This window comes from Cibotium barometz, chromosome 10 (assembly GCF_041138505.1).
Source record: "Cibotium barometz isolate CiBa-2024 chromosome 10, ASM4113850v1, whole genome shotgun sequence".
NCBI lineage: Eukaryota > Viridiplantae > Streptophyta > Polypodiopsida > Cyatheales > Cibotiaceae > Cibotium > Cibotium barometz.
This window is the reverse complement of record NC_141055.1, coordinates 8454443-8482402: the sequence shown is the minus strand read 5'-3', so window position 1 is coordinate 8482402 and position 27960 is coordinate 8454443. Positions and strand designations below refer to the sequence as shown.

The 27960-nt window shown below is 42.5% G+C and overlaps 1 protein-coding gene across 4 annotated transcripts; it reads left to right on the top strand.

Moving 5' to 3' along the window:
* Positions 1-518: 518 nt before the first annotated feature.
* LOC147634520 (nuclear pore complex protein) lies at positions 519-27960 on the top strand. 4 transcript variants are annotated; one of them, XM_086803595.1, is made up of 11 exons: positions 519-735; positions 1465-1547; positions 1717-2234; positions 3681-3734; positions 3845-3904; positions 3981-4091; positions 4872-4937; positions 5117-5203; positions 5283-5384; positions 27130-27276; positions 27408-27960. In XM_086803595.1, the coding sequence occupies exons 2-11, from the start codon at positions 1487-1489 to the stop codon at positions 27567-27569; spliced, it is 1368 nt and encodes a 455-aa protein (XP_086659721.1). In that variant the 5' UTR covers positions 519-735; positions 1465-1486; the 3' UTR covers positions 27570-27960. The 4 variants fall into 4 exon arrangements, 3 of the variants coding, with proteins under 3 accessions (XP_086659721.1, XP_086659722.1, XP_086659723.1); XR_015266759.1 differs by lacking the exon at positions 27408-27960 and adding an exon at positions 25079-25162 and having other exon boundaries at positions 520-735; positions 27130-27265; XM_086803596.1 differs by lacking the exon at positions 27408-27960 and adding an exon at positions 25072-25162 and having other exon boundaries at positions 520-735; positions 27130-27265.

The following is a 27960-nucleotide window of genomic DNA, read 5'->3' as shown; positions in this document are numbered from 1 at the left end:
ATGTACACTATCAATAATGATGTATGCTATACGGTTTCAGGGAGCCGAGCGGGGGTTGTCCTACAACAATAGAGAACAAACACTATATACATGGCATCTTGTCAAGTTCAATCATTAAAGTGATTAAAGTTAGGCCTTAGATTGTTTTAACAGGTTTGTTATTGTGGTTATGTCAGATGCATCCTTCTCTTATAGGTGAGCCCACACGTTGGATCTAGTTATGCAATAGAAGAAACAATTTCTCTTCAACAAGGAGGGGGAATTTACCCTTCTTGCAATGTGTTGAAACCTGCTCTTCCTCCCTCTCTCTCATCTCCATCTCCATGTTGAGAGTTGGTATCATTGAATCACTAAACAGAGGATGCATAGTGGTTGTTTGACGATTTTTGTGAAAGGTTTCCACAGCAAGACTAGGTATTCCTCTACTGCTAATGCAAAATCACTAAGGGAGGATGCAAGACAATTTTTTGTGAAAGGTTTCCACAACAAGACTAGGTATTCCTTTCGTGCTAATGTCTTTTGCATTGTTTGTAACAATTCTATTTTGAGTAACTTAGCTTCAATTCAAAACAAGCACCTAGTTCTTGGATTTCAATTTATTTATGGTTGCTTTTAATACTTCCCTCTCGCAAGGGAAATTCAAAGTGACACAAACTTTTAGAATATGCTGTCAAGAAGAAGTTCGTAGGCATAGCCAGGCTGAGGCGGAAGCAGACAAGGGGCCTTCCTTTCCAGGTATTCTCCGAGCTTTCTATTGCAGGCGCCTACATGATTTTACCATAGCTTGCAGCTTGCATGCATTCTGAATCAAAACACCTGAAAAATTTCAGTTAATATTTGGAGCATTTAGGGTTTCCAGCCGCTTTTTGTAGTGTGGAGCTCAACTCTCTCTCTCTTTTTTTTTTTCCCTTTGGGAATAAAAAAAGATTGCCATCTTTCTTGTTTTTCTTGCATTTCTTTTCTATCTGTAAGCACGGTTTGCTTTTTTTAGCTCAAAAAACTATTCGTTGGAATTTTTTTCTTACAAAATGCGCATGGCGTTGCGTGCATGCAACATGTGTGTGTGTGTGTGTGTTTGTACGTATGAAAACAGTGTACACAGTGCACACTTACACGTGTATATTCAACTAAATATCTCTATGTTGTGTATATCTTTCCACCCACACACATGCGTACACAAGCATTTAGTTGTTTGTCCGTAATTATATATGCAATACATACTATGTATGCATACAATGCATGCTTACATAGAAGAACCACCCCCCCCCCCCCCACACACACACATCCAACCATCCACCACCGCCAACACATGGACACACGCATAGCTCACGCGCACGCACAGACACTCACACACCCCCAAAGAAAAGAAATGTGTGTATAAAGAGATGCACATATTAAACATGGAATGGTGAAAGATCTTGTGTTCAATCAAACTTTTTTGAGCTTTTTTGGTTCTGTTGCCAGGTTGTTTGGAACTACAGAGATCATGTTTGGAGCCAGCTCGAGCTCAATGTTCGGGTCTGCATCAAGCTCTTCAATTTTTGGAGGTATGTCAGCTCCTGCATTCTGAGTAAGCTTGTCAGCACCTTCTTTTGGCTCGTTTCTACGCCGGCTCGAAAAACAAAAAAACTTTTGGCTCGTTCATGACACCCCTTTTTGAAGCTAGTTCAGGGTCTTTTCTCTTTGGAGGCTCATGACCCTCTCTTTTTGGTTCAGGGTCAACTCCGGCTTTGGGAGTAGCTCCTGTATCACCTTTCGGAGCAAGCTCGACCCCCTCAATGCCTTCTTTACAGGGCACAACTCTTCAGTCCACGGGATTCTTTGGCAGTGCGCCATCATCATCACCTTTTGGCCAAACACAGGCATCTCCCTTTGGGCAACCTCAACATCAGCCGTCTCCTTTTGGCCAAACACACACATTTCCTTCTGGTCAACCTCAGCAGCAGCCTTCTCCTTTTGGTCAAACACAGGCATCTCTCTTTGGACAACCCCAACAGCAGCCTTCTTCTTTTGGCCAGTTACCACAGGCTCCCTTGTTTGGTCAAACTAAAAGTCAGGCCTCTCCCTTTGGAATGACTTTGTTTGGTCAACAACTGACACCTGGTTTAGGGCAAGCACAACTGTTGCTGTCTGGCACTCCACAGCAGTCAAGTCTTCAACAAAGTGCTCAACTCATGACGCAATTTGCACCTGTGGCACCAGTGTCTGTGCCACTTCCTGACAGGGAATTGCAGGTTAGCATTTCAGCATCTTGTTTTCTATGCAGTAGTATGATTCCCTCACATGCAGTCCCAGACAGGGCTTGAGTGGGATCGCTTACCCGAACTGTTTGCTGATCTGTGTGTGAATTCAGGCCTGATGCATCAGGCCAAGACCTTGCTCACAGTATGGCATGAGACCTCTGATCCTGCTGGCTGAAAAGGTGCAAAGGTTGATGATGACCAAGGCTGTATGGGTGGAGGGATGTTGTACTTTACCAGTTTACCATGTTGGCTGTGCTCCTTAGCATGTTCTTCTGCTCCTCATCACTGGTCCTAGTCTGACTGTTTCGGGTCTTTTTACTACTCAATTTACTAACCATGTTCCGACTCCCAAGATGGCATCTGCGTATTCCGACTCCCAAGATGGCATCTGCGTATACATTGGCTGCATGTTGGCTGTGCAACCTGATTTCCATGATTTCCTGCCTTGCGAGTTATCGGCTTCTTTCCTCCTTGTAGCTAGGGGCTTATAAGATTGGGCCTCCTTACCTTATGCCCTCAGCATACTACCCCTATAGAGCATGTCACAGTACATCCCTCAGCCTGCTACCCTATAGAGCATGTCAGTACATCCCACAGAAGTTATGGGTATCTTGGTTGTTCCACCCAAGGTTGTGATGTCATTTTGGGGATGCCTTAGCATATGGAGATGCAATTGTGACTATGTATCAAAAACTGTGAAGGTAGAGAGACAGCTATTGTTGCAGGTTAATAATTTATGTGAAATAGAGAAATCTGTATGCCTGTACTTGGACTTTGTTAGGGATATGGATGGAAAGGGGGAAATCCTTTGGTTGTTCTAGCATAGGATAGTAGGCTCTCTTTCTAGCAAGTAGATTACTTCTCTTGCTAGGATATCTGCCACCTCAGGAGCCAGACGACCGCCAAATAGGCCTCCCTGCAGGGTGAGTGCCAGTCAACACGATGAGGTCATCTATTTGCTTGTTAAAAAGAAAGGTGCTGTACTGTAGCATGCTTTGTGTTGAATCCACGACTGTTTGAACTTGTGACATGCATGAGCCAATACTGGGCTTGCATTGCATGGGACTACACATGCATCCCACATAGCATGAATTTGCATGGGCTCCCTTCTTGCATGCATGTTCATGCATTACAATTTCTAGCTCGCCCACTGTGTGCACAATCAAAGTTCATGCATAAACTTGTGTGAGCCTGCATGGAGACTCATGAGTTTGCTCGTTTTGCCTCTTGCAGGCTTGCATATCCATCAAGCCATGCCCTTCATGCACATCCAAACTTCATGTGTGCACTTGCATGAGTTCTCTTTTTGCATGCATGTAACCTTGGTGTGGGACGTTTCCTGCTTCCAAATTCTATATGCATGCATGTGCTTGGTGAACTCAAAGAGACTCTGTTTTGGTTATGCCTAAAATGCCAACTATGTGGTGTCTTTTACAGGCAATTATAGATGCCTACAAAGATGATTCAGGAAATGCAAAATATGCTTTTAAGGTTTACTTGCTTTTTATATATCTTCCACTTTTTCAATTTTATACACTCCAATGAGCATTTCCTCTGCACATAACAGTGTACAAGATGTTCACTTTTAGTGTTTCTTGCAGCATCTGTTACTCAGTGTCACAGATCCGTCTATGCGCACAAAGCCTGCCGGTGTCTCTGACGTAAGTGTCCGTGTTTTAGCCTTCTGAAGGAAGTGTACACTACATGCATGGTTCTGATTGGCAAACCACTGTCTAGGTTATGTGGGTAGAGGCAATTAATAAGCTGGAAGGTATGGACAGTGCTGAGAGGGAACGGCTATGGCCTGAGTTGGTCCAAGGTTTCAAAGATCTCTCAAAGCGGTTGAAGGTAATTTTACTACTAAGTGAAGGCTTCTTCTTGATGTAGCTATTTCAGACAATGCATCAACCACTCTTATTATGGTTCCAGGTGGCTTTCCACATGGTCTTTATCCATGCCTTGGCTCCCTTAAACAAGCCATGTGGGAACCAAAAAGAGTGTCTCTGTGAGGTGCATCATTGAAGTCTTCTCCATGTTCACCCTAAGGGATCTCAGAGTAGGTTGGGGGGAGTCCAAAAGGAAGCTCTGCCTTTGTAGTATTGGGGGGGCATGGATTTTGAGGAAGGGTACAAAATTGTGAATGAAGATTGAGTGTGCTTACTGTTTAATAAGTTCCAAAGAGTCAATGACTCAAGGCAGAGTATGTGCAGTATAAAAAATGTAGACACCTTCCTAGTCACCTTGGCGGCCGTAAGCTGTTCTTAACCAAGACACAAATTTTTATTAGGGAAAATCATCCTGCTTTTGGTATAAGCAATAATGGGACCTGTTTTTTGGTATAAGCAAGTATGCAAGTAATGACCTTCATCTTCCAGAACTTTGTACAATCTGTATTATGACAGGCACCCAGCAAGTTGAAGTAGCCCACAACTCGCTTTTCCAACAGGCTGACCATCCTCCGTGTTCAGCACTGTTGTATTGCGGCCATCCTATCCCTCTTCACAATCCTGCTCCTTGCCTGTGTTTTCATTATTCAGCTCTTTATTTTGTCTTTGAAGCTCCTTTTTTGAATTTTTTTTTCTTTCTCCATAAGTGTGCTTGTATTAAACAAGGTTGCATTTAACACAGATGCAGGATGAGGCTTTAGCTGCTGATGCACAAAGACTGCAAACTACTGAAACCAATGTCAAACTGGTGAGTGCAGGAACATTTGAACTGAAAAGGCAATGCAAGCAAGTTTTTTTCTTGCAGTATGTTCAAAATGTGCTGATGGTTATACTTGAGTGCATCATTGTCCATAATGCAGTCTTCCTAAGACGGGCATTTCAGTATGAGGAGGTGATCGATTCTGTACATCTCTTATTGTCATGTAGCTTCAAAGGCATTTTGAAGTAGATACGGTACCCTGGATACAGAAGCTCAGACAAAAGGAGCAACAACTTCAGAGAAGGCTTCTCAAAGTAAGGTAGAGTGTTTGTTTCCTCTTACCTTCAGGGGGCTAAGAGAGGGTTCTGAGTTACCTTTTTCTGACCTTGACAGATGATGAGGACTGTGGAGGGGTTAGAGGGCAAAGGGTTTCGCATGCCTCTGACAAAAGGTGAAGCAGAGTTGGGTGTACGGTTGCGGAACCTTTCCCTGCAGGTCATATTCTTTTCTGGCTAAAATGGGAGTTAAATGCTATGTAAAGAAATGAATTGTATGGAGATGCTTGTCAAGGCTGATTAAAACAAATGCACCTCATTCACATGTCTACATTGCAGAAGCCTTTCTCATCTTGAACAGAAATGCTGCCCGTGGATCTTTTTCCTGAAGAGGTGAAACATGTTCTGAGTAATGTATCTGGCTGTTTGGGAGACTGCTCCTGCAAGTGCTGTAAGGAAGCTAAACATTGCCTCGTGCAGTGGAATAGGCACATGGCCCAAGGGCTAGCTTTCCTAATAATTTCCACTTCTGCCCTCACAAGGTTTGGAGTGACACATGCGCGTGCATTGCTAATCAGCTGCCACCTGATCTTTGACACTTGCCAAGGCCTTCGTAGTTCACCACAGCTAATATAAGGGATGCCATCAAAGAACTTCACACTGGGAGAGCTAGGGATATGTTTGGCGCATGGTTACTTGGCGTTTCAAAAAATGCTTTTCAAAACGTTTTTGAAATGTTTCATTCAAATCTGGGATGTTTCATAAATGTTTCAAAGGGGGATTTGGGGGGGGGGGGGTGTTTTACATGTTAAAATCCTGGATTTGGCACTTACATGCTTGAAAAACATGCTAAATTTAAGAAACGTACACTGCAGCACAAAATGCATGCATGAAGTTTGAACTTTCAACCATTATAATTTATACCAGGGTGCAAGAGATGTCATTTTGATTCATGAGTCACATTAAACATTTACGAAACTCACATAAACATGAGAATAAGTAGACCTTAAAAAAAGTCTCGAAAAAAACTTGTATGGAACATTTCAAACGTTTGAAATGGGCATCCTCCCTAGTGAAATGTGTTTTTTGGCAACTATTCCCAATCACCTGCCACTTCATCTTTCACACTTTTCAATGCCTTTGTAGTTCACCACAGCTAATGTAAGGGATGCCAGCAAAGAATTTCACAATGCGAGAGCTAGAGATCACGGAGGACTACACATTGTATGTTTCCTTGTGGTTGGGAAGTCCTTGCATCAGTGCTTGCCAGGCTTTTTCATGAAACAATATCCTAGTACTTAGTCTTATGTAACATGCGGAAGCTTTGTGGTCGAATCGGTAACTTCAATGCTCAGAGTTCAGCAATCTTTCATGACGAATATAACGCACAAAATTGAAGTAGATGTGCAAAAAATAGAGAGAGAGAGAGAGAGAGGGAGAAGAGGACACTGTATTGGGTCCCAAATACCCTGTGTAGGGCCCCCACCACGAATGGTGTATTTGCTTTATTAGAATGATGCAAATTAGCAAAATAAAGACTGAAATCTTGACCTTCAGTGGATCTTCCCCTTGGCTGTTCTGGTGCTTGGAATGCAGCAATCCTTTGTGAAATATGAGATATCTTCATCGTTTCTTGGCTGGAGTATTTTTACTCCCCTTAGCATCGAGTCGGCCAGCTACTAAAGAGTCTCACGACCAGGTCTTGGAAAAAAGTGCAAATAATTGGTTTCACACCAAATGGGCTGGCCATCCTGCGCAAGAGCCAAGGACAGTGCCTAGGCTGTTGGGCAGCCCTACACATGGGTATTGGGCTGCTGGGCAGCTTGTGTGGGCTTCCCACATCTGGCCCCCGATAGCCACTCGAGGGCCTGGGGTGTAATGCTCCTTGCATCAATAGCTTGAGGACTTGGAAGACTAAAACTTTGATTCTCCACCCAACCATATCCTAAATGGACCCTAAACACATGGTTATATAGGCCTAGGTGATGCATGACCTTCCAACTTCAGTCCTTTGACCTTTTAATGGCTAGGCATGGCCCTTCGACGATCCAATGCCTTCTCAACTCCCCCTAGAAGGGGGCGCCTACTTCTGTGGCCTTTGGGCTTTGGGCTTCCCTTATGTACCATCTACATCCCTTTTACATTGACCTTAATGCCTATTAACCATTGCTGTAGGTATTTCCAATTTGAAATCCCTTGAACCTTATTTATATGCAAACCTTTTACATATAAATAATCTTTTCTAGTCTTACTTTATAGTGTTTCCTTGTTGTCAGTCTCATAACATTTTCTCCTCCTTGAAAGAAAAGTTTTCGTCCTCGAAAACAAACTCAGAAAACCTTTTCTTCAGTGTAGCCACTCAACGTGGAATAAGTTCTCTTTTATAAGCATTTCAATTATAGAAACACTCCCTTTAGTAGAGGAATATTACTTCCTCGTTCATGTGTTCTTAAACTCCCTTTCTACGAAAGAGTATCTTTTTCTTTTAAAAACACCTACTGTCCATACAGATCTGACAGTGTTGAACTTTATGTTACCCTTAGAACACTCAGGTTGGCTTTAACATCTTCTTCTAAGATGAATATTTTGTTCTGGTTGATGCTAAACATGAGGACAAACCAATATGATTATGTCCACTAACTTTGCATATGTCCTTGATTAGAGGCTTGTATGCAGTTAATGACTTTTCATTGGTCTTTTTTACTTCTCGAGTGTCATGATCACTCATAAGCTTTACCTGATTGCTCTTTTTTACTTCTGGAGTATCATGATCACTCATAAGCTTTATCTGGTTACCATCAACTCTTTTCCTAGTGCACACTTGTATACACTAACTAGAACCAATCTTACGGATAACCTCCTTTCCATGAGACATAATTCCCAAATATGATTGTTCTATTATCTTTTAGTACCTTACGTACTAGTTGACCAACTTTGCATACCATAAGCAATGAAGAGTAAAGTAACCATTTACTCCCTTGGTCAATTCCTTTTACTTCTTGGCCGTCGACTCAATTGAGAAATTCTTTTGGATGAGATAACCTCAACCTTTCTCGGTCAACTCTTTTCGATTATTTGTACATTGGCATAGCACACATCATTAGGCGTCCCATTCCACCTAGTTGCACCCAAGTATCTTGAGTAACTGGTTATTACCACTAGACCTTGCCTTTTAGTTTGGATGTCCTTGAATTTGTGAAACCGGCCTTCAGAAATCTGACGGGCGGTGGAACAAACACTCACACACAAAACACTTCATCACCCATGGGAACATGGAAAAGTAAAACAAACAGGGGAGCTAGAGTGCTCCTGTAATTAATACAAGGACACCGATTGGCCCCAAAACGCGGTGGCGCCCCTTGCGGTATTTCTTTACTTGATTAAAAAAAGAGTACACAGTACAACTTGTCGAATCCTTTACCAACAGGATCCCTTTTAGCTTTTCACCCAAGACTTTCCAAATAAGAACTCTCGTTATTACAGCAAAGCATTCCATAGGGAAGGCACACTTGTACAATATCTCCCTGCTTGAAAAGGTCTTCTCCATCTCAACCATGGATCCCCACGAACCCTTTCCCAAACAGCAGAAGGGTTGTACCAAACCATATGTCCTTCCTATAGTCACAGCTTGCATGTAACCTCGAGAAAACTATAACCTGTTCACATGAATTCAAAGACATGTTCTCCACATGAAACCAAAGACCTGTATCCGATAAACCATAGACCTGTATCCATAAACCATAGGCCTGTATCCCTGATACCAAAGTCCAGTTTCTTCTCGAAAACCAATGTCATGTTTCCATGACAGATAAATCCACATATGCATCATCTAATCACGATGCCAAAAACCTTCTTCCAAGAGTGATAGAGAGAGACCCACGCTGACTGCTTCCACACATGTAATCACCTGGCGTAGAGAGCCTCCCATCTGACTCTCGTCTGACTGCCATATTGTCTGCAGAGAAACTCTTGCCTGACGCCGCTTGCCTAGCTGCTTCCACACATGTATGTAACCTGCTCCACGACCATCAGTACCTGGTCAAATTCATTGCTGTGTGCCACCGCTTTCCCTCACCTGGCGTCCATCTGACTGCCCAACTGATTGTCCACCTAACTGATAGCTAGCCTGGCTGCCCACCTATCTGATCGCTGGATGCTGGCAGCCCGTGCATATAGCACTCTTGATATCCATGCGCTGGCAGTCAATCCATTGGGCATCTAGAGCTCTTCACAGTCCACTAAACAGTGCCCAGCAGCAACCATCGGCAGTAGTAGCAGCATCATCTTGTGGTGGCGGCAGCAGCACTTGTAGCAGCGCCCATGTACAGTAGCAGCAGCACCACCATGCGTAGCAGCGCCTGGCGGTTAGCAGCACTCCTGGCGGCGGCAGCAGCAGTACCCGCCTGCAGCAGCGGTAGCTCCTAGCGTAGCAGTACCACATGGCGCCTGTAGCCGTACGTGCAGCAGCTAGCGGATTCCCACAGGCACACGGCGATCTCGTCACACGGCGATCTCCTACCGATTTCGCCACCCCTCGCTCTTTTTAAAGAGGCAATGTGCTTTTCGTTAAAAACACCAAAAGCGAAGGTTAAATAAAACGCATGCTTTTCAAGATATAATGATAAGCCTTTAAACCATCAAAGGTTTAAAAACCTTAGAACTTTATAAAAATCTCTTTTGTCCCCTTTCACACTTAGGCTGGCCACTAACATGGGTTTCCTTTTCACATTCAGCTGATGCCTGTCCACACTGTGCGTCCCATGCCCGTGCCCACCTGCTTGTTGTCCAAAGGGAAAAACACAGGGTCGTAACATACCCCCCCTCTTGAAAAATAGCAAGCGTCCTCGATTGCACTCAATAACACAGTAAGCATCCAATGAAGAAAGATTCCCCATATGACCAAAGCAATGCCCCTCCAGTGCATCTGGGTGATGAAACAATCATCCTGAACAATAAGGCCACACCGTCACGTGAAAGTGACGAACAACTCTTGCTTGTTCCTTCAGAACCTGCAGCAAAAATCTAAAACCAAGTGGAAACACGTAACCTGTGTTAGCCAAAAACAAAACCATGCATCATTCTACATATGACACACATATGCATGACACACATATGCATTCGCAAACAATATGCTCCTCAAGATGCTCTACCCACTCTAGAATAACAGTCTCAGGGTTGCTCGCAAGCCTTACACCCATGAATATCCCGTAGGACCCACGACTGATGGTACAACATGAGCATATGAAAGCACTCAATGCATCTAAACTATACATCGACAAAGTACTTCCCACATATGTCCCTCTTGATGCTTTACACACTCTACTTATGGCCATCCCTCAGGAGCCACACTCAGTGATACACCATGAACATGGTAAAGTACCTGATGTATCATACCAACATACATGCATCTTATCCTGACACATCTAGAGTATTACCCAATGTATTCTCAATGGTACCAGAATCCAATGGCACCAGAATACCATAATATCTCGGAAAGTGTATAAATACATGCACAAATAGAGTTCAATCCATATATGAAGAACCAAACCAACTTTAGGACTGCTCGCAAGACTTATGCCCTTCATAGAGTCTTGAAGTGTTAGCTCAGGTTGCTGCAAACTTTGAGCTCAACCAAACCATGCCATTCCAAAGAAGACCAACTCCGCAAATAGCATCATCTCAATATCCAATTGACTGATCCTGTGGTGGTCAAGAACAGCCAAAACCATATGACAAAGATCAATGTCCCAATCTTCCTCAGTCATACCTTAGTTCCAAGGGCAAAAATCATTTATGTTACCCATAGCTGTAGACAAAGTTATCCATAGTTGCAGTTATAGTTCATGGTGCGGCCGACTGTGAACCATATCCAACTTTACCATCTCATGTGACTAGTACACAATATCATAGAAGTCCCATAAGCAGATGTACTGTCAGCCTCAGTACCTCGGGTGAATACAAAGATGTCACCAATCAACTCCTAGAGCCTCTCTATAACAAGGGAGCGGAGGTGCTACCCCCCTCTTGAGCTTCAAGCAATGCTCCGGACCCATGCTCTGTTGAACCTGAATGAGCCGTCGCAAGAGTCGGCTCCAACTCAAAGGTGTGAAGGTAAAGCTGCAATACCTAAGGTGAATCTGCTAAGTCACCCTCCTCCATCCACTTTGCATCCATCAGTGAATAGTTCTTGAACTTCACAAGATAGCGACGGGAAACTTTACCTTGTATCTTTCTTTCCTTATGTGCCAATATGTGCTCTGGAATAAGAACCTCATCAAGTTCCTCCACTTCCAACTGAGCCTCATCTGATACATCCACAAGCACCCAAAACTTGCTTGCACTCCACCCAAGTGGTAAGCACAAGTCCCAATGAAGCATAGTAGATCACCACTGCTAAACCATGAAGCCTCCGTGAAAATACAACTGGTGACAAAGTGTCGAAAGCCATAGCCTTCAACCCATCTCTTGCACCATAACTCTTCAACTGCTTTGTTCCTGGCTGACTACTTCTTGTCCTTGGTGTCTTTTCTCCTGAGCTTCATCTTTAGCTTTTGCTCTTCACCTTATACAGGCAAAGACAAACAATCCTGCACTGTCTCCTGCACTTCCTTTTCACTTTCCACATGTTGAAGCTTTTGATGTGACAACCACGGGCTCGCCTCCTTGAGAAAGTCGACGAAATCTCGACGATGGAACCATGAAACCGGCCTTCAGAAATCTGACGGGCGGTGGAACAAACACTCACATACAAAACACTTCATCACCCATGGGAACCTGGAAAAGTAAAACAAACAGGGGAGCTAGAGTGCTCCTGCAAATAATACAAGGACACCGATTGGCCCCAAAACGCAGCGGCGCCCCTTGCGGTATTTCTTTACTTGATCAAAAAATGAGTACACAGTACAACTTGTCGAATCCTTTATCAATAGGATCCCTTTTAGCTTTTCACCCAAGACTTTCCAAATAAGAACTCTCATTATTACAGCAAAGCATTCCATAGGGAAGGCACACCTGTACAATATCTCCCTGCATGAAAAGGTCTTCTCCATCTCAACCATGGATCCCCACGAACCCTTTCCCAAACAGCAGTAGGGTTGTACCAAACCATATGTCCTTCCTATAGTCACAGCTTGCATGTAACCTCGAGAAAACTATAACATGTTCACATGAATCCAAAGACATGTTCTCCACATGAAACCAAAGACCTGTAGGCCTGTAGCCCCGATACCAAAGTCCTGTTCCTTCTCAAAAACCAATGTCCTGTTTCCATGATAGATAAATCCACATATGCATCATCCAATCACGATGCCAAAAACCTTCTTCCAAGAGTGATAGAGAGAGACCCACGCTGACTGCTTCCACACATGCAATCACCTGGCGTAGAGAGCCTCCCATCTGACTCTCGTCTGACTGCCATATTGTCTGCAGAGAAACTCTTGCCTGACGCCGCTTGCCTAGCTGCTTCCACACATGTATGTAACCTGCTCCACGACCATCAGTACCTAGTCAAATTCATTGCTGTGTGCCCATCCTTTGTACCGCTTTCCCTCACTTGGCGTCCATCTGACTGCCCAACTGATTGTCCACCTAACTGATAGCTAGCTTGGCTGCCCACCTATCTGATCGCTGGATGCTGGCAGCCCGTGCATATAGCACTCCTGATATCCATGCGCTGGTAGTCAATCCATCGGGCGTCTAGAGCTCTTCACAGCCCACTAAATAGCGCCCAGCAGCAACCATCGGCAGCAGTAGCAGCATCATCTTGTGGTGGCGGCAGCAGCACTTGTAGCAGCGCCCATGTGCAGCAGCAGCAGCAGCAGCACCATGCGTAGCAGCGCCTGGCGGTCAGCAGCACTCTTGGCGACGGGGCAATTCCTGGCGGTGGCGGCAGCAGCAGCGTCACCTGGTGGTGGAGACAGCAGTACCCGCCTACAGCAGCAGCGGCAACTCCTAGCGTAGCAGTACCACATGGCGCCCGTCGCCGTACGTGCAGCAGCTAGCGGATTCCCACATGTGACTCCCACACGGCAATCTCCTCACACGGCGATCCCCTACCGATTCCCCCACTCCTCGCTCTTTTTAAAGAGGCAATGTGCTTTTCGTTAAAAACACCAAAAGCGAAGGTTAAATAAAACGCATAATAATAAGCCTTTAAATCATCAAAGGTTTAAAAACCTTAGAACTTTATAAAAATCTCTTTTGTCCCCTTTCACACTTGGGCTGGCCACTAACATGGGTTTCCTTTTCACATTCAGCTGATGCCTGTCCACACTATGCGTCCCATGCCCGTGCCCACCTGCTTGTTGTCCAAAGGGAAAAACACAGGGTCGTAACAATTTGGATCTAGGTAATAACTTCTTTTTCGTTACACTTTAATAAGTGAAACAATGTCCACATAGACGTTTCTTTTTATTTGTAGACCTTTTTCAAGCAACTTATTTGCTTTATAGAAACAATTATAAGGTTCCTTGTACTATGTCTACCATTATGGAATTTGTAACCACTCGTAATAATGCCTCTCTTTAATATGGTCGACTTTTCTTTTCACAAATGAGTACATGTCATTACTTTCTTTTACAATCACATACTCATACCTTTACGATGTGGCCGAAGTAAAACATCACTTTATTATATCACCACTATGAGAATTTATAGTCTTTTCTCTTTTCCAAGGATTTAGACTCTTGTTTATAGATTGACAAGCTGATTTTACCAAACATTAACTATCTTTACCAAACATTAACGATCTTTTTTACTTTTGATCCTTCTTTAAGTGATTCCTTTGAACCACTATTTTTTAAAGTGATATCCTTTTATCGCTAACAACAAATGTATTTTCCTATTTGAGAGTTATCTCTTTTAATCAAGTAATTTCAAACTACTTGATACCTACGATCATTAGCACATTTTTCTTTTAAGTGAGCCAGCAACTCACTTTCTAGTTGAGTAAAACTCAACTCATTTATCATGGGTGCTCGACTTAGAGCATCTGTCTCCACGACCTTAAATTTTCATTTTCTATATCTGATTTGAAAATCAAACTCTTGTAGGATTTCAATCCATTTAGCCTTCCTATCTTTTAACTCCTTTTGAGTACTTAAACCATTTAAGACTTTCATGGTCAGACAATACTTCTAAATTAACACTACACAAATAATGAAGCCACTTTTTAAAAGCATGTACAATTGCAAATAGTTCTTTTTTATAAGTTGAATAATTACTTTGAGCTTTTACTTTTAAATAATTTAGATTTTTTTTGACAAATAATTTATTTTTTCTCTATAATTGAAATACTTTTCTAAGGTGCTCAATATATTCTTATTCATTTTGACTAAAAACTAATATATCATTAATAAAAACCATCACAGATTTTTCTAAATATAAAAGTAATGAGAGTATTAGCTAGACCAAAAGGCATAACTAAAAACTCAGAGTCCAAAAGATGTCCTAAATGCTTTTTTTGGCACATGTTCAATTCTAACTTTTACTTGATGATATTCAGACTTTAAGTCTATTTTACTAAAATATTTAGCATCTCTCATCGATCTTAGAAATAGAAAATTTATTTTTTATTGTGATTAAATTTAATCCACAATAATATATGCATAAGCACATATATATGCATTTTTTTCTTCACTAATAATATTAGTGAAGTCTAGAGAGACTTACGTGGCCTAATAAAATCTTGTTCTAAATATTCAGTCAACTTCTTTTCAACTTCTTGTGTTTTTTGATAAACTTATTCTATAAGATGACTTACTAATTGGCTTTGAATCTTTTAAAACTTCTATGAGATGATCTATCTCTCTATTTGGAGGTAAACCTTTTGGCAATGGTTTCGGAAAAACATCTTTAAATTCTTTTAATAAATTGTTTAAAGAAGAATTAACTACTTCACAAATACTTAAATCAAAATTTTTCACAATAGTTTTTAAACTGAGACATTGCATAACAAAAAAACATTTGTTCTACTCCATTATCTTGATGAAGCTTTTGGAGCTCAATATTACATATCAAAGGAGAAGACGGTACATTGTGCTCTCCTTGCAATGTAATAAATTTTAGTGTTTTTTCCAATGAAAATAATTCAAGTGTGTATTGTTTTAGGCTTATCATTACTATTTCTAGTAAATTCTTGTCCTTGGGACTTAGGACAATTCCTTTTATGATGTCCCGGCTCAAGACGAGAAACAAAGTTTTTCTTTAACCGCTCTCTCAAAATCTTGCTCTTTTAGAAACTTACTAGGATTGGATTTTTGCTTTTTAAGAGGTTCTTCCTTTGAGAGCTAAAATTTTCTTCATGAGGCTTATCTGAAATTTTTAAATCATTTTCTTTACTATAACCATTATCCATGGTATCGTTAAATTTTTTTTACAAATTTTATAGCTTTATCTAAGTTTCTTGGCTCTTTGGAACGAACTTCTTTCTTGTACTCCCTTTTTAGGCCTCTAATAAAGCCTCTTACTTTGTGAAAATTGTCTATTCCTTGAAGCTTTAAGATAATTTCTCTATAGTAAGCTATATATTGAGTGAGATTTAAATTCTTTTGTTCCATAGAACAATTATTCCACTTCTCCCAATTTCGGTCTTCTTCATTTTCAGGAAGATATTACTTTAAGAATAATTCCTTAAATGAATCCTTAGAATCGGGTACTTGCCTAGCTTCTGCTAAACTCATTCACCACTTGTAAGCTTTGCCTTGTAAGGATAGGCTAGCTTCAATTAGGCACATTTCTTAAAAGATACAAATCTTGTCATTTTTGTGGAAAAAAATGGACCGCATCTTTATTTCTCTCTTTCTCTTCTCCACTAAAAGTAGGTGTCTTTAAATCTTTGAATACCATACCTTGGTCTCTAGTTTTGGGATACTCTTCAACTATGGTTCTATTCAATCCTTTTTTTAGAGTTTTTTCTCTTCTCTCATCAATGTTTTTAGATATTTCTGTTACTCCCAATCCTTCTCCTCCTCCCATCAAGGAGCTAAGAAGATCCATCATTTTCTCAAGTTTATTCTCTATATTAGAGATTTTTTCTTTCATTTTCTTCATCTCTATATCCTCATATTCATTAAGATCTAAATCTTGCATATCTATTTTATGTGTTTTTGTAATATTCTTTTTCCATGTGAAAAGAGGATATTGGGTTTTTTTCTTTCTCTCCATTTTCATCCTTCCCACTTTGAGAAGCTATTTACTCTAATAATAAGCAAAATGGAAAGTTTCTTACAAAAAAAAAGATGCAACACAACGACCTTACTTGGTTGGGTAAATATGAATTGTCTCTAATGATGTGAAGAACAATTCCGTTGATTCCCCCTTGTTGATATTTGCTGTTCAATCAATTAGACAAGAGGTATGCCCAATCTATTAAGCAATAGGTATTTGTATGGGGAAGATTTGAGAAGTATAAGGATTATGGAAATGAATAGAGAAGAGATTAAGGATTAGCTTATGGAAATGAATATAGAAGAGATTAAGGAGTAGAGATTAGAGTTATAAGGATTTGAGAAGTATAAGGATTATGAAAATGAATAGAGAAGAGATTAAGGATTAGCTTATGGAAATAATATAGAAGAGATTAAGGAGTAGAGATTAGAGTTAACAACGAGTAGCTCAATGAAAACATGGAAAAGAAAGAACTTTTCTCTGATACCAATGTAATGCTCCTTGTATCAATAGCTTGAAGACTTGTAAGACTAGAACTTTGATTCTCCACCTAAGCATATCCCAAATGGACCCTAAACACATGGTTATATTGTGATACATGACCTTCCAACTTCAGCCCCTTGACCTTTCAATGGCTAGGCATGGTCCTTTCACTATCTAATGCCTCCTCAACTCCCCCTAGAAGGGGGTGCCTACTTGTGTGGCCTTTGGGCTTCCCTTATGTACTATTTACATCCCTTTTACATTAACCTTAATGCCTATTAACCATTGCTTTAGGTATTTTCAATTTGAAATCCCTTGAACCTTATTTATATGCAAACCTTTTACATATAAATAATCTTTTCTAGTCTTATCTTATAGTGTTTCCTTGTCAGTCTCATAACATGGGGCCCAGTCGGCTGGTTGTCTAGTGGCCATAGGGCTGGTCGACAGCCTCTTCCAGCCCAAGCCATGGTTGGGGGGCACAGCGTGGGCCCTCCTGGCCCCTTGGCAGTGGTACTACACCTCTCCCATGCCCACACTAAGAGTGCAAATCTTAGCTCTGGGGGAGCCCTATGGGTTGGCTCCATCTCTACATGCAAACCTACATGCCTACACAGAATTTTGGCATCTAGTTGCAAAGCAGATACACAGAACATTTTACATCATTCTAGAGGGAGACTCACAATGCGGACTAGCACTGCTTCATGTGTAGGACAATGCACACCTGACCTTGGACGCATAGAGTGGAACCCTTGCTGACTCGTCTTGGACTAGGCTCACATGGGACCAGTTTTCCACTCTAGGTCCTGCACCTTCTTGTTCAGATATGTCCACGTGGCATCCAAGTGCGTGATGTACGTGACATTCCCTTCTGCTTAACTTGACGAAAGCTGCATAGTCTCCAAATAGTCCGTCAATAAAGCGGGATAGTCTTCAAAGAACTCTTTGTCAAGCCATACCGCTTCGTGGGTCCCTCGGTCTTGAAACTTTGTGAGGAACTGTCGTTGTCTTCGGATGGAGCCATGCTTGAAGCGGTGCAAAAGGATCTGTTCTGGAACCATAACTTCAGCTTCATCAATGATATTTGGTTCCACTTTGTCTTTCACTTCTGAAGGGATTGGATCTTTGTACAGTTTTAGCCAATTGACATGGAACACATCATGCATAGTCTAGCTCAGAGGTAACTTCAACTTCATTGAAACCTCGTTAATCTTTAGGTATGAAGCTCTTGAATGACAACTTTGGGCATTGCTTGCCCACCTGTTTCAATCTTTGCTTCATGATCCGAAGATAAACCCAATCGCCTTCCGAAAACTTCGGATCCTTTCAGTCTTTGTTGGCTTGTCGAGTGTAGGCCTCCTGTGCTTTAGCCAACCTGTCTTTCACTGACTCCAAAATCTTGTGGTAAGACTCCGTCATTCTGTTCGCTTTAGGTACTGAAGACGAGGTTCTAGTCAATAGCGACTGGATTGGTCTTCCAAACGCTGCTTCATATGGAGTCCTACCAATAGTTGAAGAAAAGGAATCATTCAAAATAGCTTGAACTAAAGGCAAATACGATTCCCACTTACCTTGCTGATTGTAACACGCAGAAGCTCTGGGGGTTTTCTTTCAGCCCTAAACACTACTTAGAACATGCCGATGCAAAAACGCAGACAGAAGGGAGAGTAGAGAGAGAGAGAGAGAGAATAGCTGGAAATTTAGTATATTCATATGGTACAAAAAGGTACCATATGGTAAACACCAAAACAGTCCTACTACTGGACCTACTCCATAAGGGAGTGAATGATTATAACAATGAGCATACATGCCTTCATATAGGCCTCTTGGACCAACAGAGTGCTGGCTGATTGTTGGTAAACACCAAAACAGTCCTACTACTGGACCCACTCCATAAGGGAGTGAATGATTATAACAATGAGCATACATGCCTTTATATAGGCCTCTTGGACCAACAGAGTGCTGGCTGACTGTTGGTCGGCCAATCGACTGGACCAAATATCAAAACGTTGATGTGCCTGTCTTCCATGCAGTCGACAGGTCCTTCCATGTCCTGCTCCAAGTCCAACACTGGCCAAAACTGTAGCATGCTCCTAAACTCTGGTTTTCTTACATCTTTTTCTGGCTGCCCCTTTTCGACTAGCTTCAGAATATGTCCATGGGCAATCATGCACATGACACTGATCATGGACAACACTTTAGCACATCAAAGGCCAACTGGGTATAGATTTCTGTGTGGCCATCAGTCTGTGGGTGAAATGCATTGGAAAAATTCAATTTAGTATCAAAGTTATCAAACAATGCTCTCCAAAAATAACTGGTAAACTTGGCTTCTCGGTCTGACACTATGGTCCTAGGGATCCCATCAATTGGGTACCAATGCTGAATGAACAAGTGGGCAACATTCTCGGCAGTCATATTGGGATAAGCATAACAAATTTGCTAAATCTATCAACAATAGTCAAGCACTGAACACTCTTTGTAATGATAGGCTGAAATTTTTGCAAGAGCACAATGATTGTTTTGCTGATGAGTTACCACCTGTACGACCGGAAGATCATCGCATTGATCTTGTGCCGGGTAGCTCACCACCTAATAGGCCAGCCTATCGTGTAAGTGCATCCCAAAAAGAGGAGATCATGAAGCAAGTAAATGAGCTTCTTGAGAAGGGTTTGGTCCAGCCAAGCTTTTTCCCATATTGTTCACCCGTCCTCTTAGTTCAAAAGAAGGATGGATCCTTTCGTATGTGTGTGGATTATAGAGCTTTGAATAAGCTTACCATCAAGAATCGGTTTCCGATTCCACGCATAGACGACATCCTTGACAAGTTGGATGGATCGGCATGCTTTAGCCGAATTGATCTCAAGAGTGGATATCATCAAGTGCGTGTAGTACCTGAGGATGTACACAAAACTGCTTTCAAGACAGCATTTGGGCTTTATGAGTATCTTGTTATGCCTTTTGGTCTTACAAATGCCCCAGCTACATTCAATAGAATGATGGATCGCATATTCCGTGGGTACAGAAAATTTACAGGTGTCTTCTTTGATGACATCCTAGTCTTCTCGAAGACCGAAGAAGAGCATAAAGCTTATTTGGCTATTGTTTTTGAAGAGCTCCATAAGCATAAACTCTTCATAAATGCAAAGAAGAGTGAGTTTTTCTTGTGAGAGATACATTATCTTGGGCATATTGTGTCCAAAGATGGAGTGCGGATGGATCCTGCAAAGATTGATGCGATTCGGAATTGGCCCGAATTGAGTTTGGTGCATGAGATCCGTAGTTTTCTTGGATTATGCTCTTACTACCGCAGGTTCATTCGGCACTTTGCATGGATTGCTTCTCCTTTGCATGATTTGACAAAGAAGAAAGCCATGTTCAAATGGACTAATGTAGAGAGAGATGCATTCCTCAAATTGAAAGATGCAACTACTCATGGTCCAGTGTTGATCGTTCCGGATTTGCAAAAGCCTTTTGTGTGGAATGTGATGCATATGGAAATTGCATAGGGGCTGTCCTTAATCAAGAGGGACATGCCGTGGCTTATGAGAGTCATAGATTGCATGATACGGAGCTATCTCTTGGCATATATGAGAAAGAGCTCTTGGTTGTAATTCATGCACTTACTATATGGAAACATTACCTTCTTGGGGCTGATTTCACTGTGAAGACAGATCACCAGAGTTTGAGGTATTTTCTTACTCAGACTAAGTTGTCAGAGAAGCATATGAGGATGGCCAATTTCCTCTCTATGTTTCATTTTCAGATCTTGCACACCCCGGGAAAGAAGAATGTAGTGGCTGATGCATTGTCACGAAAGCCGTATGTAGCAGCTATCTTGGTTGCCTCTCATGGGGACTTGTCTACCATGCGTGATTTGTATCCTACGGATGCTGATTTTGCCACTATTTGGGTTGATTTGATGGCTGGTCATGCACATGCCTCATATGTGATCAAAGAGGGTTATCTCATGAAAGATAATTGCCTATGTGTGGTGTCTGACATGAGACAAGGTTTTGGATGAGTACCATGCTCCTCCATATGTTGGTCATAGAGGCATAATGCCTACTACGCACATGATTGAGCGGTATTTCTTTTGGCCAGGTATGCGGAAGGACATAGAGGCACATGTACGTGCATGTATCACTTGTCAAAAGGTCAAATTTGATAGGCAAAAGGCACCAGGTTTGCTTCAGCCATTGCCTATTCCCACGCAACCATGGGAAAGTATTACAATGGATTTCATTATGGACTTGCCATGTACCCAACAGGGTAATGATGCAATTTGGACAATTGTGGACAGGTTTAGCAAGCAAGCTCATTTCTTGCCGGTCAAAAAGACCATCAAAGCTGAGCATATGGTTAAAATATATCTTGCACAAGTGTTCAAACATCATGGAATGCCGAAGTCCATTGTGGGGGATAGAGATCCCAGGACTACAAGTCTCTTTTGGCGGGCCTTATTTGATAATATGGGCACCAAATTGGACTTCTCATCAACTTATCACCCTCAAACGGATGGGCAAAGTGAGGCTGCAAATTCAGCCGTGTTGGATCTCTTGAAATGTTATGTGGCGGATCAAAAGTCTTCTTGGGAGAAGTACTTACCGCTTGTCGAATTTGCATACAACAACATAGTGCATGTATCTACGGGAAAGGCCTCGTTTGAGATTGTTTATGGTGAGGTGGTTTTGCCACCCATCCTTCGCACAAAGGATGAGATATTTGCAGCTGATGAGTATGTACTATGTAAGAGACTTGGATATTGCTTTTGCTCAGGTGCAGACAGCCATTGCAAGGTCACAAGACAAGCATAAAAAGGCTGCCGACAAGCATAGAAGGCAATTGGATATTAAAGAGAATGATTGGGTATTGCTGAAATTTGAGAAAGCAAGACTTGCAAAGAGGCCTGGCAAAGAGGGTGCATATCCTAAGCTTGCAACCAGGTACTATGGGCCTTTTTGAGTGATCGAGAAGATCAATGAAGTGGCTTTCAGATTGGCATTACCTAGTCATTGGCACATACACAATGCTTTTCATGTGAATCTCCTTCGTAAGTATGTAGGGCCGGAGCCTAGTGAAATGGTCATTGAGGATTCACGAGAAGTGGATGAGCTTGAGGAGATCTTGCAGCCATAGCAGATTGTGTATCACAAGGAACGCAAGCTTGCTGCAGGCAAAGTTGTGAGGCGTTACCTTGTGAAGTTTAAGAACTATCTTTCCATTGATGCTAAATGGGTAGATGAAGAGTTCTTCAAAGATTGCCCGCATGTGCTTCAGACATATTTGGATGCATTTCAGTTGCGGACAACTGTTTAGAAGCGGGGGGGAATGTCACCATTTGGCCACCCGAATGGTTCACTCTTGCTTTCACACTATGTACATATTGGATTGGTGTCCATGGCTTATGGAATGTGCCTATGCATGTGATTGACACGTGTCATGCTGTATAGTTGGATATGATATTCCGCTGGGACCTGACGTTATCATGCCCGGAATATCTGGAGGACTTGGCTTTCCGCTGGGACTTGTGCCTTTGTGTGCATGCCCGGAAACGCCTTTAGGATTTTGGCTTTCCACTGGGTTTGGTATCACATATACTTGCCTGGAAACGCCTGGTCTTATATGGTTTCATGAACGGAAATTGCTCATGCCAATGCTGCATTGCATAGCATCTTTATGTGCTTGCTTGCAATTGAAATTGCATGCTGTTTTCATGCTTGCTTGACCAATGTGTAGTTCCGGGTAAGGGGACGCCCGCCCGTGAACCATGCGTGTGAAATTGTCTGCTGACATGGTTGTGTGGCATGTGAACAGGTGGTAAGTATTACCCAATCTAGGCTCAAATAGCTCTTAGGACTTGGCCAATATTTATAAGTGAGTGCGTTCCCACTTCGTTAAAGTTTGGGCGCCCAAAAGTCACTTATAAATTATGACCGCTTTCAAGTTCACACTCACTGAAGTCCCGAGGCGGACAAGACTCAATGTCCAGGACCTGATCCTCCCTTTTTACTCATAAATGGGTATCTCCCCATGTCCCTTCACCTGATTGGACTCCAATTCACTCACTTATTAAGAGAAAATTCGTGTTTTCTCTTCATGAGGATTTTTGGAGGCTGAAAACTCTGTTTTTCCACCATTTCTCTCCATTTCCAAGCTCTCCATAGCCATATTTAACTTGCTAGGGTGTTTTCCAAGCTTCCAAGAGTGTTTCCAAGTGCTAATCACTCTCCTACTCACTCCCAATGACTGAAATTCAGCAAAACAGCTCTCATTTTTGCTGTAATTTCTGGTCTTTTTGCTGAAAACCCTAATTTCAGCCTTCCTTTCTTAAATTGAACCATAGGGGAAGCTTTCCCAGGGTTCCCTTCGTCCTCTTGAAGACTTTTGTCGCGAAGGATTGCGGCAAATCGAAGATATCAACACTTCTAAAGCTTCCAACGCGAAGGCTTCTGCTTGCAACAACTTCTATGAAGACTAGTAAGCTAATTGGACAATGTGTTGTCATTACTTATTCAATAGAAGGGCAGGACTCCTTGTTTAGCCGCCCTGCATATATTTCTCTTGTCCTATGTGCTCTTGAAGATGTTGCTACCTTGCTTGGTAGAACATAGAGCCAATGGTAGAGAATATGGGCACTGAAGTCGGGCCAGGCATCAAGGCAGCTCCTTGGTGATCTACATCGACATACCATTGTTTTCTAAATGCTGAATTTCATATGCATTGGCATGGAGGATTTGGCAATGGATGCCCGTGAAGCTATGTATTGAATTTCTCCAATAGTAATACAATTTACTCAAGGGAGGGGTCGGCCGTTCCGGCTCATTGTGTGTCTCTTGTCAATTCAGCAATTTACTTCTTGTATATGAGCAAGTGTCCTTCAAATCTTAGTGTATTTAAGTGTATTGATAGCATTGTGTTCAACCAAGTTACATGTGAGTTGAGGAAAAATGCTGAAGTGCTTTATGTAGCAAAGAGGGCTGCTGTCCCATGAGCTGAAGATAAAATGCTGATATGCTCTACTGTAGTAGAGTAGGCTGCTGTCCCAAGGTGTGGCCAGTAGTAATCGCTGATGTGCTAGGGCTAACAAACGATGATGATAAAGCAGGTATGGTGTATGTGCCGGCAGCAGCAACAACAACAGCAGATGGTACCTGATATGGTCAAGAAGTGCTACGATAGTGAAGTGATGAGGCGAAGCTATTATTATTCTGAGGGAATGTTGGTTGGCCAGCCTAAAGGCTGTCGGCCAGCAGCAAAGACAAAAAATCCCAAATAAAACCAATAAAGCCCAGTAAAATCCCCTTTTTAGGGTTGGGAAAAATGTTGTTTTCACACAAGCTCTACTGGCTGTCTATAAGCCATCTGGAAGCCTCGGCCTAGGCATCTTTGATTATGATCATCACCATAAGATTGCCCAACTCGGTACCTTATCGTGGGTTATGCCAATTTCCGACAAGACTACCTGTCACCTAGCAACAAGTGGCTATTCAGATAACATGAAGGGTTCATGGTAAAACCTCGTATGATCTCTTCACTGTTAAAAAAAAAGCTATCCACTCATGTGGAAGAGTAAGAACATGCAATAAATTAGATTCCATCACAGTTCAGCAAAGACCTTGAAAAATTAAAAATGATTAATTAGGGTTTTTACAAAAACTACAAAAAAGTACATAGGGTTTGGGAAGCCAAGACTATTGAGCCATTCCAATGTGTGTGTGAATTCAGACTTGAATCCGAAGGCATGGAGAACCCATCAACCTTCGGTGCGTGATACTATTCTCTCTCGGGGAATCTTGGATAACACGCTCTTGTTTACCTTCTAGCCTTATTGCTGGTGGTGGGTCAGATCTTAGCAATCTTGTGGCTTCACTTGCTCAAAGTCCTGTCCACTAACTCCATATATCTCTGGTGAACACAAAATCGTGCGTGCTAACTTGGATAAAAGCAGTGACAACAAGGTAACAAGTTATGATCCGGAAAGAAGTGTAAGGTTAAAGAAAGGATTTTAGGGTGGATGTGAGGACTGGAGTGAGTTTGCAGCTTTCAAAGACCAAGAGCTTGGAGATGGTGTACGTAGATCTTGCACAACGTGAATGTATGAGTCATCAGGGAGGGAGAGGCTGAATTTATAGGTGTATTGAGTTTATTTTATTTTATTTTTTGTGACAGCAAGGTAATGGGTTACGGGCCGAAAAGAAGTGAAAGGTTAAAAAAAGGATTTTAGGGTGGATGAGAGGACTAAAGCAAGTTTGCAGCTTTCAGAGACCAAGAGCTTGGAGATGGCGTACGTAGATCTTGCACGTGTATGTATGACCCAACAGAGAGGGAGAGGCTGAATTTATAGAGGTATTGAGTTTTTTTTTTTGCTTTTTATAAAAGCTGCAGCTTAAAATTAAGCCCCCTCCCACTTTAGCACAAAAAAAAAAGCTCACTTTTGCTTTTCCCCTATTTTAATAATCCCGCTTCTTTTAGCTTTCCTTCTCCCACACAGCCCCCTACATCTCTATGTGCGCATCCAGCCTGTACGCGTCCTCCACTTTCTGTCTGGACCAAGCCGTATACGCTATGCGACTTGTCCAGGCTCTGTCCGGCCTGCCCATACTGTTGCGACCTCTGCCTGTGCTGCCCAAACTGCTGCTCGCTGCCCAATGCACTGCTCTGTGGTGCGACTCTGATCTGCACCCCTGCATGCTACCTGTCCACCTGTGTGCATACCTAGGCGTCCTATATGCTAGGGTTTTGCCGCCGAAGGGCAGGCTCTCACACCCTGCGGGCCTGGGCGCCCCTCTGGCTCCGTCTCTTGGTTGTCCTGGCCACCCACGTGGCTGGCTTGTGCGCAGGCCGCCTTAGCGTTCTTGTTGGCTAGCCTTGCTTAGGGCTTGTCTAGCCACCTTCATGGCTGGCTTTGCCTACCATGCACGCAAACCTGCCTCTACTGTGTGCATATCAGACCTGTTTCTCCCTCTGCTGTTCACCCCTTATGGTTGTCCCCATCTCACCTGGGCCCGTCTACGCCTTGCTGGTCCTCTGCACAGAGGCTCCCAGCCTTTGATATGTTGCTCATGGTGAATTCCAAGACTACAAACCACTGCCTGCTTATCTTGCAGGCCCACGGGAACATCACAAGCGAAAATAAGCATAGCTTTTGTGCAGTTCAGAGCTGCTGTCCAGCACGCACCAAGGGTGCTTTTTCTCCCTTTCTATGACCTTTGCACATCCATGCAAGGTCCCATGGCTTTCTTGCCAAATTCAGCCCGCATGAGGGTCTTATCTTGTACATCCTCCATGCCTCGGGTTCTAGCACTTATCAGATCCATGCTCTCATACCAATGTAAGGTCTCCACAGACCACACCCAAGGATTATCTGACCTAGAACTAAAACCCTAATGAGGTTTCATAGACCCGTACATCGTACACAGCACATGACCGCGCGATAGATTGTGGCTAGCGATCCACCACCCAACTGCGGGTTCAGTGCCTCGAACAACCCCCAAGCTTGAGGTTTGATTCGTTGAGTCTACGTGGTACTGATTGGCCCCAATCTAGCGTCCTATACCACTAGGCTGAACTACCCTCCTTGTAGCTCCATGGCTATGAGGTCTTGCACGCCTTGGCAGCCCTCTTGTCTACCGCATGGATACCTCAATAACTCATAAGTGCCCCCAAGGTCACCATTTATATAGCAGTAACTTGGCTATTATTGGTCCTTGCTTTATTTATAAGCTTTCTTGCTATATTTATAAGCTTTCAACCAGTATTAGCCCTAGGCTATTAATTATAAGCTCTTAGCCAATCTAGACCTCAGCTTGCTAGCGCCCTTAGCTCACGTGTGAACCCTCCCGGTCCCCACGTCCCAGCTGAGGCCTAACCCTAATGTGGGTTAGTCCACATCCCTAGCCCTAATCTTAGGTTTGTCGGGACGTAGCATGTAATGCATCCAAGTCTCTTTGTAAGCCCTTTGCTATGTGTTCCAATAATGCTACAGAATGAAGATTGCTATCTCAGATAGGGTTGATTCACCCCAGTTGTGCTGTGCATTGGCTCTAAAAGTCCTTGCTTTGTGCGTACTTGTGAGTGACATGCTCATACATACATACATATGAGAGAGAGAGAGAGAGAGAGAGAGAGAGAGAGAGAGAGAGTTTTTGAAGCACATTGCCATTTTATCATCAACTTGGTTCATCGTCAGGATTGTTAATGCACTAAGATAGCTTTTTAGACACTGAGGTTTTCTTTTTTGAAAGTGTTAAAACATATTCTGCTGCTTGTAAAAACGATTTTAATTGCAAAATAAATGGTTATTTGATCCACAGCTTCAAGGATCACGAACTGAGCTACCAAGGAGGGTGGATGCCTTGTTGTCATCATCCAGACTGCAGGCAACTGCTGGTGGGATTTTTCGTATGGATCTCTTGGGGAATGGTAAAATCGAAGAGGAAAGTTTTGTTGAAATGCATAAGGTATCTCAATGACACCCAAAACTAACACAACACCAACACCCCCCCCCCTCCCCCCGCGCGGCGCATGTGTGCCTGCATGTGATGATAATATACCATAACTAATCTTGTATGTCATGACTATTCAAACACAGGTGCTTGGTCAACAAACTGAAGCCATTGCACGTCTTGTTACTGTTTTGAAGAGAGACATCAGGGACATTGAAATAATAGAGGTGGAAAATCGGAATCGTGATGTGAAACTCAAGGAAGGATTGGGACAAAGCAAGCTCTCTTTGAATCGTGTCACTTTTTAGAGGATATTAATAGTTTAAGCACTATGGTCGAGAAACGGTGCTCACCGAAGTTTTGGATCAGTTAGTTGATGCAGCTTAAATGAATGTGAGGTTCTACTCTTCAAGTCATGCTGTAACTTTCTGTATATCTGTTTTGCCATCATGCCAATCTACTAGTGCACCTCTTTTAAAATGGTTGTAAAGGTTTTTTTTCCCAAGTCAACCCATGGATCAGGATGATGCAACCATAAGAAGCTGTAGCGGAATGTCTTTGTAGCTTGGTGTTGGATAACTCTTTATGCAAACATAAGTGAAGGAATAACTTACATGAAAATAGCCGTATAAACTTGTCCCGTCAAAAAACCTGTAACGTTTAGGTCTTGGCAATACAAGAAGGTGCTCTATCCTATCA